General features: G+C 39.1%; 1 protein-coding gene across 3 annotated transcripts in view; it reads left to right on the top strand.

The window, feature by feature from the left end:
• The window catches only part of MAPRE2 (microtubule associated protein RP/EB family member 2), a 138,679-nt gene that overhangs the window by 98,865 nt on the left and 23,728 nt on the right, over nt 1–16,086 (top strand). For all 3 annotated transcript variants that reach the window (XM_020282377.2, XM_020282381.2, XM_020282380.2), the window contains one exon: nt 408–621. In XM_020282377.2, the coding sequence (XP_020137966.1) occupies nt 408–621 (214 nt within the window). The remainder of the gene's footprint in view (nt 1–407; nt 622–16,086) is intronic.

The raw sequence follows: 16,086 nt of genomic DNA, 5'->3' as shown, positions 1-16,086 counted from the left end.
TCAGTCTCTGCACTCTCTAATAGCTATAACCTTTATAAGAGTTTATCCCAACACAGCTGGGCCAAGTGTTACAAAGAAATAAGGAAAGCTCATCAGTCTTGAAATAGCAGAACATCCCAAGCCTCTGTTTTTGTGGGGAGATGCTTTGACAATAAATATACCATGAGGGAGATCAGCCCCTCTTGGTTGGCAGCTAAGGGTATTCCTTCTTTTGTCTGGTTTATTCAACAGTGTTAAATATTCCAAGAGAATCATTAAATGATATTAAATATTAAAATATTAACTGTTAATATTCCAAGAGAACTATTAAATATTCCAAGAAATAGTTATATTTAGGGAATACTTTAGTTGTGTTAAATACAAACAAACATGAGGCTTGTAACTCACATAGCGATTTTATGTTGCAGGTAATTCCAGTGGAGAAGCTAGTGAAAGGACGTTTCCAAGACAACTTGGATTTTATTCAGTGGTTTAAGAAATTCTACGATGCTAACTATGATGGGAAGGAGTATGATCCCGTAGAGGCACGACAAGGGCAAGATGCAATTCCTCCCCCAGACCCTGGTGAACAGATCTTCAACCTGCCGAAAAAGTCTCACCATGCAAACTCCCCAACAGCAGGTATTGTCACTATGAAATCACTGAGTCACTTTCATTTTAGAAGATAGCTCAGACCCTCCTGTGCTTTGCTGTGTGTTTGTGATTGATTCTTCCCAGCAGTCGATATTTTTAATGCCTTTGGATGGTTTTTATTGTTTCTGTCTGACCACATTTATCTTCCTGTGACCCATTTGTCATTAATCTAACAATCTTGATTTAAACTATTAAAAAGACAGAGCTATTCATGTTATATCACTGAAGCTGGATGTTAAAATAATACTCCAGGGATAGGTTTCCTTCTCCTTCTGGTTTTCCTAAGAAATTTCAAATAGTCTGTTTAGATTTTGACTGAAATATTGTCATTGCTTAATTGCCGGCGGTATAGACCAGAGTATGAACTAAATGATGCTTTTAAATATGGTTCACCATCCGTAGTCCTCAAAGGAAATTCATGAACTATATACATCCTATCTCTTGTATAGGCAATGCCAGTTTTTCTGTAAAAACACTCAGCAATAGCCCCTTTATCCAGCTTTCTCCAAAAGTGAAGGCATTGAGGGTAAATATCTAGAACTTTAAAACTTGTTAAACTTTTGTGGTTAAAAATCTTTCTAAAATATATTATAAACATCCCTGCTATAAAAAGCACACTTTATCAGGCAGAGCATGTCCTTATAAAATTGGGTCATTATTATAAACACCAGTCAAGTACTGGACAATTAAACAATGAAATCCTCAGAAACCATGTTTCTGTCCCACATGTGGAACCCAGTGTTTGTACTTGCTCAGTCAGTAACCTTTTGCAAATAATACAAATTTCTTATTCATGCCCAATATGGGTAATGGATGAATACTGGAGTCAAAGGGATATGTCAGACGTGTCTCGGTTTGTCGCAAGCCCCTAGAAGGATTGAGTGGGGGGGGGGTAATTATTCAGGAAATGCGGAAAGAAAACCAAATTTGGGAAAAAACTGTAAGTTAGTTTTGAACATACTGAGTTTGAGATTCCTTTGCAACATCTAAGAATATATCTAAATAGGCAGTTTGTGTGTGTGTGTATGGGGGGGGTGCCCGTGTGTGTCTGGTGCTCAAAGGAGTGTGGGCTAGAGGGAAGTATTTGTGAGTTTTCCATATGTCCATTTATGGAAGCTGGAAGTGAATACTGAATGATAAGGGGAGAGTGCCTTGAGGAGCTCTGACATTTACTGGCTGAGTGGAGGAGGAAGGGCTGGTGTAGGAAGTGGGGAGGATGCCAGAAAGATTGACGGAAACTAGGGAGTGTCAGGGAAGCAGACAGAAGGGAGCAGAATGGTCAACAGTGTCTATATCTACTGAGAAGTCAAGTAAAATGTGGTCTGGAAGAATCCATTGGATTTCTCCACTTGAATGATTCCTCCCTTCAGTGGGATGATGGGACCAGGAGTGGGTTGAGGAATGAGTTGGAGGAAGGGTGTGGACACACTATAAAAACCCAACTTTGGAGCCCGTAGAATGGGTGAGCCTATGTAAAACAGAGAAAACTAAGCACAGCTCTTTGGAAATACATACATTCAAGGGGGAAGAAGGAAAAAGAAGAAGCTGAGAAAAAGATGAACATAAGGAAGAAAACCAGGGGTGTTCAGCCTCAGAGAACAAACAGTAGGAAATTTCTAGGAAGAGGGGTCACCAACAGTGCCAAATATTAATTGTGGAGATATCATACAGGGTAAAGCCTGAAAATAGGCCAAAGAAGTCTGACTCCTAACAGATGATTAATAGTCCTTTAGAGAATCGGCCCATTAAAATGCTGAGGGCGTAAGTCTAGATTGCAGCAATTTAACAAGGGTGGATTAGAGGTAGTAAGAGTAGATTCGACCTTAACAAATTTATAAGGAAATAAAAGCCATTTGGTTGGTATAAGGGAAAGAGATGATGATATTCTTACTGATCTGCTTTTGTTTGCTTTTAGGATAAGGCAAAATGAGTAGGTTTGTAAGATGAGAGAAAGGTCCTTGGAGAAGGAATAATGGAAAGCAGGAAGAAGAGAAGAAATTGGTGGAGCATGATCCTAAAGCTGGAGAGAAGAAAATTGAGGTCACGGGCATAGATAGAGGGTTAGAAAGGAAAGGGGGATATTTATTTTTCTGGAGCTGAAGTGATGAAAGAGGTAGAGTAAAATTTAAGCCACAAGGAGTTTGGGCAGCAAATATTTATGGCAGTTCAAATTGGCCTTCAACTTTTGTCAGCAACTTTCATCAGTCTAGGATCTGGAATGGAGAAGGTGGACGGTGTATGCTCTCCAGAGTCTGGGATTTGGGGGCCCATGAAGTGGGAGGACAGGGAGGTGAGAAAATCAAGGGTGTCTGGCATTTCTTATCTTAATGTCATTTTTTATAGCTGTGAATGATGGACAGATTGGTCTTGAAACTCAACCGCTATTTTTTTAAGTTTTTAATGGTGAAATTGGATAGACTTCAGAATATTTTTCTTCCATAGTCATAACGTGTCCTTAGTTTTTTTTTTTTTTTTTTAACATTGACACCAACACTCCTCCTCCTCCAAACAGCACTGTCATTATGCTGCCTTGGCCTCGTTTGCTAGGAATTCCCTCATCCGTCTTTCACAAGAGCCACAGAGAAACTTGCCATTTTGATAGAATGTCCATGAACCTGAAAGAGAAATATATATTTTCCAGAGCTTAACCTCTCAAGTGACAAAGCTCAGCAAACACATTAAAGTCAACAGATAATAAATTTGGTTTATAATGTTCCAGAAGGCAGTAATTCCTGAGACCGTGTTCCTGATACCCTGACCATGTTTGCCTCATTGATCTTCATTAGGGAGAAAGGATATTTTCAGAAGTCAAATCAGTCATTCCCTTTTAAATAAAATATGTTCTGACTTTTGGGCATTGTGGGATAGTAAAGCTATACTAGGAGAAAAATTATAGCAAAGTATACATCACATATAGAACATTATTATTAAAAGCCATGGTAAGAAAAAGGCTCCTATGAATGCATGAAGACCTCATTTTTCAAAAGGCCTCATTTTCCCTAGTTATTGGGAATACAGCCAAGAAAATGTAAGCCAAAAATGTCTTCTAAGAGTCAGAATAGGTGTTTTATAATAAAATCTGTGCCATAAAATTTATACACTTTTTATGTGTGAGAGAATTTCGAGGATACTTATTCAGAGCCTACTTGCTCTTTCTTAATTTAGGCATAATAAACCTGGGGATATAGATTCTTAGCACATAACTCATTAAGGCAAGGAATACACAGGTATCAATAGAAAGTACAAATATCAGTAAAAGAAGAGCCAAAAAATTTAACAAAACCTTACTAATAAGCCTAGTGGTAGCCTGGGATCTTTATCACAAAATCAAATAGCTCCATGCTTCTTGGTAGTCTTCAGTGTCTATGTGACGCCAGAATGCACTTATCAAAACTGTCATTGGTCCCTTATAATTCTTAGGATTCTGTTATACTTCTCTGTTTATAATATTGACTCTGAATCATTTTCCCCATGAACTCTATGTTTATAGTCTCTCAACTGGTCTCCGCGCCTATGGTCTGAAGCCACTCAAGGCCATTCTCTTCATACACCATCCTGATTTTGTCCATCTAAAATTTAGGACAGATTAAAGTACTTGATGAGGTGATTGATGGTCAGCTGCCTGGGAAATTCGCATATCTGTATCACATTTATCTCACAGGGGTGCCAGATCAGTAACATTTAGTAGTAATTTCTGTTCCCACCTCCAAGCCTTGGCCATTTCTTAATCGTTGGTATTGGTGGAAACAAGCAGTGGGTGGTATAATCCAAAACAGGAGCTGCTCCTCAGTTACTTTTTCATTTTTGGCTTTGGAATACTCGATTCATTTTTGCAGTGAATTTCTCTCTCCCCAAATAATTCCTTAGGCTAATATGAAAATTAACTTGTCTATTGCACGGTAAGAGTAGTAAGTGACAGCTTCAAAACATTTTGTATGACAGAAGGACCAGATTAGAGTGGAAAAAATGATCATGAAGTGGATTATAACCATGATGATAATCACAAGAGGACTCTGTCTACATTACGAAGAAAAAAAATGTACTTTGACATCATGCAGACTACTTATATAGCCATGTGCCAGAGAGCGTTTGCTCATGTATAAAATAGATATGCCCCCCATCCTTGGTGCATTCTGTTTTTGTTAAAACATGCTAGATTTTTCTGCCATTTCAATACAAATAAAAGCTTTTCTTCTGTCGATTCAGAGAAGCTGTAGGGTAGTTTGATTTCTGTGTATAGTTGGGTAACTTACCTTGATGTAACAAGCTTTAGCATAAGCAGAGGCTGTCACATAAGGTTGGATGGCTGCCTGGCCAAGTTTTATGGTCTACATTCTTAGGAGTTGCATCTGGAATTGGTTTTGATCTACCAACCAGGGGACATGTATTAAAATACATATTTGCATAATGTTAGATATCTATTAAGTACATAAATCATTGTGAATCACGATGTTTGTAAATTTGTTGCTATGAGCTATATCTGCAACTCCAGATAGCTGTCTAGGGGGATCAGTTTTCACATGTGAGCACTTACTAAATTTAAAAGGAAATTCGAAGTATGGTTTCTATAGCAACTACAGCTTAGACACATTGCAAATTCACATACATTCATGTATTTAAATCAAACTCCCGTATACAAATATAGTGCGATAGATTTAGAGTTGCTATGGTAATTGAGTCTGAGCTTTCTCTTTTCCTTAAGGGCTTCAGTGTTTCGGCCTTAAAATCAGATTAATAAGAATGCTAAGAATAGTTTCAAAAAGGAAGTAACCTAAGTATAATAAAGTGTTTGAACAATTATAATTAAATACCTAAGTGCAGATTTAAAGAAATCCTAACAGTGCTTTTAAATACTGTATTGAATATTTGAATACCCACATTCTCAATTACCTTTAATTTGGGGTTTTCTAAGGCTGTTCATATAACTATAAAATGTGACCATGTTTATTCATTTATTTGTTTAGCAATGTATGAACATTTGTTGAGCACTTGTAATCTAAGTAAGCAACACTGCTCGCCTTTTTTTGGGAAAGAAGAGTTGCTTTTGTTTTGTTTTTTTGTTTTGTTTTTTAAAAGAGGCAGTAAAATATAGCAGTAAAGAGTGATTTTTATCCTCCTCCTGATCTCGGCTTTATGGCCCAGAATATGGTCTCTCTTGGTCAGTGTATCACATACAGTTGAAAACTGTGTATTCTGCATTCGCTGGTAGTATGGTGTTTTAGAAATGTCACTTAGATCGAAGTGTTGATTGTGTTAAGATCCTCTGTGTTTTTATGGATATTTTTGTTATCTAGTTCTAACAATTGCTGCAAAGAGTGTATTAAATCTTCCTGCATTGACTTGGGAATTATCCATTTCTCTCTTTAATTCTCTCAGTTTTTATTTCCCATATTTTAAGGCTCTGTTATTAGTTACATACATATTTATGATTGTTAAGTCATCTGTTGAATGGACCTTTTTATTTGATGAGGTGCTTGTTTTTACCTTTGATAATACTCTTTGTCTTATAAGTCTATTTTATCTGATATTAATATAGCCACTCCAGCTTTCTTATGCTTACTGTTTGCTTGGTATATCTTTCTCCATAAGTTAAATTTTTACTTATCTTTTTCTTTATATTTTAAAGTGGTTCTCTTCTAGATAGCATATGATTGGATCTTGCTTTTTTTTCATTCTGATAATCTCTGCCCTTTAATGAGAATGTCTAGTCCATTTACACTTAATGTAATTATTGATTTGGTTGGATTTAAATCTACCGTGTTATCATTTGTTTTCTGTTTGTCTCCTCTGTTTTTTTGTTTTGCTGTTAATCCCTCCCTATCATCTTCTGGATTCTTAAAATATTTTTTAGAGTTTTACTTTAATGTATTTATTGCTTTTTAAACTATACCTCTTTGCATTAATATTTTTAGTAGTTCTAAGGATTGCAATATGTATTCATATCTTTTCACAGTGTGCTTAAAATTAATATTGTATAACTCCATATAAAATATGGAAACCTTGAAACCCTTCTCCCCATTGTTCTTCACTGTCATATGTGTTACATTTCTATACGTTATAAACCCTACAAAACAAAGTTACAACTTTTGCTTTAAACCCACAATCTTCAGTACACAGAAGCTGTTAAGGATTCTAAATGTGTTTATTTTTCATTGAAATGTGCTATATATATAAAATGCTTGCTGAATTTAGAAGACTTAGTATGAAAAGTGAAACATCTAAAATTTTTATATTGATTATATGTAGAAAATATATTTTGTATGAGCTATATATATTTTGCTTATGTTAAAATTAGTCTTTTTTTTACTTTTTTTAGGTGTGGCTACTAGAAAATTTTAAATCACTTATGTGGTTCACATACTTCTATTAAACAATGCTGCTTTAAACAGTCATATGTATTATAAAGAAATTAAAAGAAAAATTGTTTATTTTTCACATATTTACCATTTCTAGTGTTCTTCCTTCATTATTTGTATTACTTCATATTATAGGGTTACAGTTAGGTTTACATAACTTGCCCCTGTCCCCCTCCCCTGCCCCGCTATGCCAGAGCTTCCAACATGTCCAATCTCTTCTTTCATTCTTGAACATCTCAGTTCCCTATTTGTTTTGTATCTCTTTAGATTGAAGAAGTTTCTTTAGGATTTCTTATAGTGCAGGTCCAGTGGCAACAAAATCTTTTAGTTTTTCTTTTTCTGTAAATGTCTTTATTTTACCTTCATTCTTAAAGAATATTTTAACTTGATAAAGGATTCAAGTGAAAAATACATATATGTAAACATGTGTGTATATCTCCTTTAAGCACTTTAAAGATGTCATTCCACTGTACTGCCTATGGCCCCCAAAGTTAAGAAGTGTATGCTCATTCTAATCATTCTTCTCCTGTAAGTAATATGTAGTTTTTCTCTGGGTGCAGTCAAAATTTTTTCCTTATCTTTAGTTTTCAGTAGTGTGACTGTGATGTGCCTAATCATGGTTCTTTTTGAATTTATCTTGTTTTAGAGTTCATTAAGCTTCCTAAATCTGTAAATTTATGTCTTCAGGAAGTTTTCAGCATTATTTTTTCAAATCATTTTTCATCTCCATTCTTTCTATCCTATCCTTCTGGGGCTCTATTTATACATATGTTAGAGCTTTTGAAATTATACCAAAAGTCCCTGAGGCACTGTTGATTTTTTTTTCCAGTCCTTATTTTCTCTCTTCCTTGGATGGTTTCTGTTGATATATTTTCAAGTTTACCCTCTCTTTCCTTAGTCATCTCAATTCTACTATCATAGAATTCTATATTTTAAAAAATTGAAGCTATTGTGTTTTTGTTTTAAATTTTTCATTTATTTTTTTTCTTCACTGTGTTTACCTACCTTTTGATTCATATGAACATATTTTCCTTTACTGAGCATGGTTAGGGTAGCTGCTTGTAAAGTTCTTATCTGCTAATTCTACCATCCTGGCCATCTCACAAATGGCATCTATTCCTTTGCTTTTCTTTGAAGAATATATTACATTTTCCTGACTCTTCATATATCAAATAATTTTGGATTGTATCTTAAATATTGTGACTCAGTGTTGTGGAGACTGGATTTTGTATATTGCTGCAAATAGTGTTGATGTTTTTTATTTAACAGACACTTAACTCAACCTGACCCTAAGGGAGAAATACTCAAGAAATAAATCCCATTCAAGGGGTTCTAACCCTGGCCTCAGACCTGTGTCTTTATTCAGGACTTCCTTTTATTTATTTTTGCCAGGATGCACTAAATCTCCATTTACCTTTTGAGAAACTCTTCCCTTTAGCCACAAATGTTGGTCTTACCCCAAAGCCATTATTTACTCCAAGAAAATCATTTTCCCATCTCTTCTCTTTATACTAGGACAGTCCATGATGGCATTTGACTTCACAGAGCCCCACAGAGTAGGCCCAGGAACACTTCTTGTCCCTTAATGGTCTCTCCAGCAAGATGAGTCATGCCTGTTTATTCCTACAACTTGCCAGTAGGTACCTGCATAACACTGCTGTCCCACAATCCCTAGTCACTTAACCACAAACTCTACTATCCATATACCTACTTATTTCTTTAAGGATCAAACTTGAATTTTCAGAGATCATGCAGTATCAATTCAGAACAAGGAAGAGATGCATTTTTCTTACCAGCCCCATAATTAGCAAGGCTTCTTTTCAAACACATTAGTATTTCTTGTTCTTATATGGAACAATATTTGTATCTTTCACTCAACCCCTGCCCCATGTCAGCATTGCATTCATTCGACCTGTTCATGTTAGGAAACTGTCCCCTTGCTAAGCTGCATACCACTTAATGACTGTTCCCTTAGCTACCTTAAGACCTGGAGAAAATGGAAAGAAACACTGTAATGGCCCAACTAAGTTCTCAGAGGGGATCCCCTACTCTCTGGTTTTGTTCTTCTGGCGACATATCTATATGTAAGATCTATAAGACACACTGCTAGGCATTGGGATATTTTCTCCACAAAAAATAATGGAAACTACATTTCCCTACTGTTTTAGTCCATTCAGTCTGCTATGACAAAATATCTTTAACTGGGTAGCTTGGTACGGAACTTTATTTCTCACAGTTCTGGGGGCTGAGAAGTCCAGGATTGAGGCACTGGCAGATTCAGTGTCTGGCGATGGCCCTCTCTAGACAGGGCACTTTCTCATTGTTTACTCGGATGGTAGAAGAGGCAGCCTTTGGGCTTTGCCTCTTAACCTAATTACTGCCTACAGTCCTCCCCTTTTAACACTATTGCACTGGGGATTAGGTTTTAACATACGAATTTGGGGGGACACAAACATTCAGACCATAGCACCTACTATAATTATGATAAAAACCATAACATAAAATATGAGCAGTGCTCTGCCTTGCCAGGACACTGAATATCTCTGAGTTGGAAATAGTGAAGAGAAGAGCAAAGAATCATAAAGAATTCTAGAGTTTCAAATAGGAATCTCCTGGCAGTCCCTGTAGAAGATCCATGCATTTTTCATGGTCATCCCAATTTATTTTCTTACTGAGACAGCATTTTTGACAGATGATTTACTAATTCCATTTGCAGTTCTAATTATTTTGGCTTTCTGAGTCAAAGTATGTACATAGTTTTTTTAAAAAAAAAAAAAACTAAGAGTTTTTTAAAGCATAAAGATTAAAACCTACAAAGTATTGTGGTACTATTATTGTGTAACTCAGAATCTAAATCTCATATGAATAGAATTTTTTCATAAAGTTAAGGAAAAGGAAAACATTTCAAATGTAAAGGGCAGTCATCAGTAATATTAGCAAATATTTACTGAGCACACGCTAAGTGCCAACTATTATCCTAAGAACTTAACATGTATTAGTTGAGTTTAGCTTCACAACAATTCTAAAAGATAGTTTTATGACCCTCATTTTCAGAGTTGAGGAAACTGAGGCACAGAGAGGTTCAGTAACTTGCCAGGATCACACACTAGAAGAAGGAGACCCAAGGTTTAAGGTTTCACCCTGTGATTCCACAGCCTGTACTCTTTAATCCTTATATTATATTGCCTCTCTTAAATATCATGAATATGGTCTTATTTTATGTTCTTATCTTCTCCCCTTACTCTGCTGAACCACAGTAAGTTATCACAAACCAAATTCAAATTACATGGTATATGAAAGAAATAAATAGCTCTGCTATTATTTATTTATCTGCTTAGTGTTACTAAGGTTTGAGATGACAGAACATATGCTATTTTATTGGTATGGCATTTATTTCTCTAATTAACAGTTTTTTTTAAGTTCAAAACATTTCCTTTACAGCAGATTCTTATTACCTGCTGTAACGAGAGAGAGTTGCTATATTTTATCTCCAATTATAAATGCAGGAGATGTTAAGCCACTTATTCCAGGCTAATTATTAGGCCAAAAGCAGGAATGTGTACAAAGCCCAGAATACTGAGCCCTAGGATTAGTAAAATTATTAATCTCTGATTTCTTAATTTTTCAATACCTATAGCTCCCTGTGTAAATGGCCTGGGGGATTTCAAAGTGAAGAGCAGCTCCCGGAGCCAGAATTGGCGTGTGTTTCGGCACGTGTGGTCTGTTCCCTGACACAGAGATCCGCCGGAGAGGGCTGATGGCCTCTGTGGTTGTCCCACCTGCACCAGGAAGCAAAACATCCCAGCCCCTTTTTAAATAAGACTGGACTCTTTCAGAACCAGCCTTGAGCCGTTCTTACATAGCTACTCTCTCTATATGTTGAAATATTAACCAGTTCTAGAACTGAATGCCCCGCGTTCCTCTGATAGATCATCGCTTGTCTCTCCACAGGTATAATCACTTAAGGTTTTGCTTCTCAGCCTGACAGGAAACCTTGTCAAGCCTCAAAGGACAATGACTAAGCATTCATTCTTAGTTTTCATGAGCAAAATAGTATAGATTGCCTGTGAACCTATTTTTATTTGTTATTGGTGCCTTTGTTACTTCATTCGTGGGGCAGGAATAGAAAACAGTTTTGACTTGAAGAATTTTCCAGAATCCCTTGGAATTAGGTGAACTAAACTATGTACCAGTTTTGTCTTGTGCTGTCATTGTTTCCCCAATGCCTGACCCATAGAAGGTCCTCATTTAATATTTGGGTTTTGGGGGGGTTTTTTTGAGACAGAATCTCACTCTGTCACCCAGGCTAGAGTGCCATGGCATCAGCCTAGCTCACAGCAACCTCAAATTCCTGGGCTCAAGCAATCCTCCTGCCTCAGCCTCCCACATAGCTGGGACTATAGGCATGTGCTCAGCCAATTTTTTCTATTTTTAGTAGAGACAGGGTCTCACTCTTGCTCAGGCTGGTCTTGAACTCCTGAGTTCAAGCATTCCTCTCCCACCTGGGCTCCCAGAGCGCTAGGATTACAGGTCTGAGCCACCGTGCCTGGCCTAATATTTGTTGAGTTTAGCAAACTTAAATTGAATCTCTGCAATGTCCATTTAGAGCAAGGAAGATGCAGTAGGCAAGCCAACACGCGGCTGTACTTGCAGTGTGCTCCAGTCACCTGCATCACCTGAGAAGCCCCTCTCACTATAACATAGAAGGCATCATGGTACACAGAGATACATAGCAGCTCAGAAAATATTTCTTAAACAACAATTTCTATTTCTTAGATTCCTTGCCCTTTTTATAAAAGCTTTACTTGAATTCTCATTTCATTATTTTTTACTCCTTCATTTAGTTTCTCAACAAATATTTGTTGACGCACTGTAAGAGATGCTGGAGATATACAGTGATTTTGATGAGACCCTCTGATTTTAAGGAAGTTACAGCCTAGTGGGGAAACTTGACAATAAATAGAAAAGAACAGTAAGGTGAGGTAGGTACCCTCAGGGTGTGCAGGAAGACCACCTGAGCTGGTCTTGTGCATTCTATAAAGGTTTCCTGGGAAAAATGAGCTTCAGCCAAGACTTAATGAATGGGTGGAGGTTAGTCAGATGGAGGGTGTGGTGGAGAGCATTCCAGGCAGAGAGAAAGAATGTCAAAGTTGAGAGAGAATGTGCACTGTTCAGTAAAGTGCATGTTGTTCTTGGTGGATATTGAGACATGAGACTGCAGAGGGAAATAGGACCTTTGTTACTGCTAAAAAATTTTTTTTTGTTTTTAAATCACAAACTTGGGAGCTTCAGACAACAAACATGTATTCTCTCACAGATTCTAAAGTGCAGGCACAGCTTCACTGGGTTCTCAGCTTATGCTACAATACAGATACCCAATGGGGCTGTGGTCTCATCAGAGGTTCAACTGGGGAAAGATTTGCTTCCAAACTCCTTTAAGTTGTTGGCAGTTTCCTTGAGGCTGCAGGATGGAGGCTTCATTCTCTTGCTGGAAGCTAAGTTCCTAGAGGCTACTTTCACCTCTTTGCCTTGTGGGCTTTTCCAATAAAGGGGCTTCTTTCATGGCAACTACTTCTTCAAGACCAGTAGGAAGAGCGTGTCTGGTATGTCTGCCAGCAAGACAGAGTCGTACATATAGTAATGTAATGGGGGGGGGAGTGATTCCTATCACTTTTGCCATGTTATTCTTTGGGTTAGAGGTAGGGTAACGGGTCCTATGCACACTTAAGGGGAGAGAATATCATGCAAAGGCATGAACACCAGAAGGCAGAGGTCATTGGTGCAGAAGGGGAGTCACCTTAGGGTCTGCTGGTCACATAGAGGTTACACTTTATAATGGGGACTGTCAGGAGTCATTGAAAGCTTTAAGCAGAAGTTTGATTTGCATTATAGAGAATGCATTGGAAGGCGCACAGTTCCAATCCAGAAGACTAGCTCAAAGGCTATTGCAGCAAATCACGTGGGAGTAGATGGTAGCTTAAGCAGAGATAGTAGCCATGTGGGTAATAGGCACCCTAAGGATATTGATGATTAATAGGATTTGAGAACTAAAGGAGAGGAGTAAACCAAGGATAAATGATGCACACATTTCTGGCTTGGTAGTTAATTGGTGCAAGCAAAGAACCTTGGACCAGGAGCCTAGCAAGTAAAAAAAGGTGGGTGATTCAGGTGGGGCTCTGCTCCTAGTTCTCGTATCCCTGAGCTCCAGCCTGCTCTGTGGCCTCAGACCACGTCTCTCTTCTCAAGAAAGTCTCGATAGGATGGTGTTAACAGAGCACAACAGGCTTGCCACAGTCAGAAATTATAGCCTCAAACACTGGTCTTGCCAATTGTCAGTCAATAAGGGACTCTGACTGGAATCTAAAGGACAGCACACCATAAATTAAGTACTTGTGTTCCCCCCAAATGGCCACCTTAGTTCATAAGCTTTTTGCTTAAATGACTGCTGCATGCCAGGAGTGCAGTGGCATCCATGATGTCATCGTCATGGTAACGCCTGGGTATCTTTATCCTCAGTGGGCTGTCTCTCGGTGTGCTCGGTACCTTCAGCCACTACCTCGCCCTGTTGCTGCAGTGCAAGGGGGTGCTCCTCTAATTTCCTGTTTGGATCGGATGTATGTGGTTTTTATTGGGGTGAGTGATCCTCACCATTTCTATTGCTCTGAGAATGATTGAAAAAAAATAGTATTTTAAATTAAAATAGTGATTGAATTTGATACCTAATGTGTTTCAAAGCATACTTAGTTTTCTTCCAAGATGGGAGAGGTGTGAAAAGTCAGTACTTTATTGAAATAAATTCATACCATATTGAAATAACTATTTAAAAGTTCAAATTTGTAATACTTGAGCCATTTTAAGATGCAGAGTGCTTCCCTGCATTTTTTTTTTTCCGCTATGAAAAATTCTCTGAAACCAGAATGACTCAAGCAGAGCCTGGAAAATACTGAAGAATCACATGATGGCTAAAAATAAGCACATCCTCTCCAGCAGGGACAGTAAGCAGGGCAGAAGTAAGCCAGTGCAGGAGAAGGCTCACACTCGTGCACATGCGCAGGGCTGTCAGGCTCTCTGCCCAAGGCAGCCACAGTTTTTGTGATCGCTGGTCAGCAAAGTGGGGTCCTCAGGCACTGCCCACTCTGTGCCTTGGTAGCCACGCCCTCAGTGAGCCTGCGACCTGCAATGTGCCTCGTTGGTGCACTCTCCCAGGGCAGAGGCATTTATTGCACTGAAATGTCCCCTGAACGGTAGATTGGGAGGGACATGGACTGGCTCACAACTCTTGTCACTGCCTGTTTTTCCTTCAGCCCTCCCCTTGGAATCAATAGCAGATGCTATTGATCACAGAATGTCTTTTTGTTGCTGTTAACATTGCAAAGCATACAATGTGTGAAATGGCTGGACATTTGGTGACTGTTCTGTAGGGTACAGAATAGGGTTTTCTAAACTATAGCATTGAAAGTACTTTACCAAATACCTAACAAAACTTGTCTTGAACACTCACTACTCACACCCAGGGGGATTGTCCATTAGTCCCCTCGCTGGCCTTTCTGCATCTGCCCTCGCCCTTTACATCTGTTCTCAACACAGTAGGAAGAGTAAGCCTTTTGAAGCCAAAGTCAGATCATGTCACTCTGTTCAAGGTCTTGCACCAACTTCCCTGTTCCCTGAGAAAGACAGCGAGCACCTGCGAGGGCCTGTGTTACTTCCTCCTCCAGTATGTCTCTGATCTTCTCTTCTCCTGCGGTGTCCCATGCTCCTTCTGCCCCAGCCACATGCCCTGGCTCCTGAGGAACCGTAGGGCCTTTGCACCACCTTAGGCCTCTCCTCTGCCTGGGCTGCTCTGCTCCCGGCTCTCCAGAACGGCCACCTGCCTCCCCTCCCTCAGGTCTTGGCTCCAATCTTACCTTCTCAAGGAGGCCTTGAAGGAGGACGGGTGGCTCCTGCAACTGGGATGTCCCCTGCAGGGATCCTGGAATTTGTGACTATGGAGTTGCTACAGGAGATGCTGGTTTCTGTGAGGAATGAGACTGTTGAGCCAGGGGGACCCTCACACATGCCTGGCGTGGCCCTCGCCTCCTTGTGTCCGTGCTGGACAGCTGCAGGACTCCCTCAAGAGGGACACCTAGTGCTGGCCTGCTGGTGCTTGGTGTCCCTGACCCCTCTTGTCCTTCTGAGTGGCCTCCAGCTGAGTGTAGCCCATGGAAGCCCTGTAGATCTGAGGGAAGGAGTTGAAACTGAAGAAGGACCCATCCCTGTAATTCCTTATTTGAAATTACCACCAGCCCCACCCTCCTCATCATTCCCTGCTCTGTAGTTCTATTGTCCATGGCACTTATTTTCTAGTTTCTTCTATCACTTATGATTTCTTATGTTAGTGTTTATTGCCTGGTTCCCCCGTTAGAATGTAAATTCCACAAGGACAGGCGTCTTTTGTGTTTCATTCATTGTTTTATCCCAAGTGCCTATTAGCTTGCCAGATACATAATAGAGTTTGAATAAATATTTGTTGCATAAATGAGTGAATTAGGGTAATTTAGAAGGAGCAGAGACTAGAGCTATCACACACTGATTTCTAAGATAGAGACTGCATGGAATGGAGGGAACTTATGCCTTGGAACCCATTGGTGGGTTATGGGTTAATCAATTTTTGTGAAGATTTTCTTTAAATAAAAATAAGTCTCATTTTCTTATTATTTCAGCAGTATGATTTTATTTTGCTAGTGTCTGGAAATGGGAAACCACTGTACTTCTAGATCATTAGTTGAATCAGGTCTCATTTGTAAGCTGCCATTTACTGAGCATTTACTATATAAAGCTCTATATTGAGCATCTACTATATAAAGCTCTTGTGTAAGAGCTCTCCCCTGTTGACTCATGGACTCCTCCCAACTCTGGGAAGTTGGCCCTGGTATTCCCACCTTAAACTTAAAGCACACAAAGTGGCAGCGAAAGTCACACCACTGGCGAGTAGTAGAGCCAGGCTCCCAAATCAGAAGGCCGTCTGGCTGCAAAGCCCCTTCTCAGCCACTGCACCTTACTGCCTCCTGCAGGCTGAAGCGAGGGACATCTGGTTCCACACCAGGTCTTCATTCCCGCT

The sequence above is a fragment of the Microcebus murinus genome, chromosome 17 (genome assembly GCF_040939455.1).
Source record: "Microcebus murinus isolate Inina chromosome 17, M.murinus_Inina_mat1.0, whole genome shotgun sequence".
In the NCBI taxonomy this organism is placed as follows: Eukaryota; Metazoa; Chordata; class Mammalia; order Primates; family Cheirogaleidae; genus Microcebus; species Microcebus murinus.
Note: the sequence above shows the minus strand (reverse complement) of the source record. Positions and strands in the feature narration are given on the sequence as shown.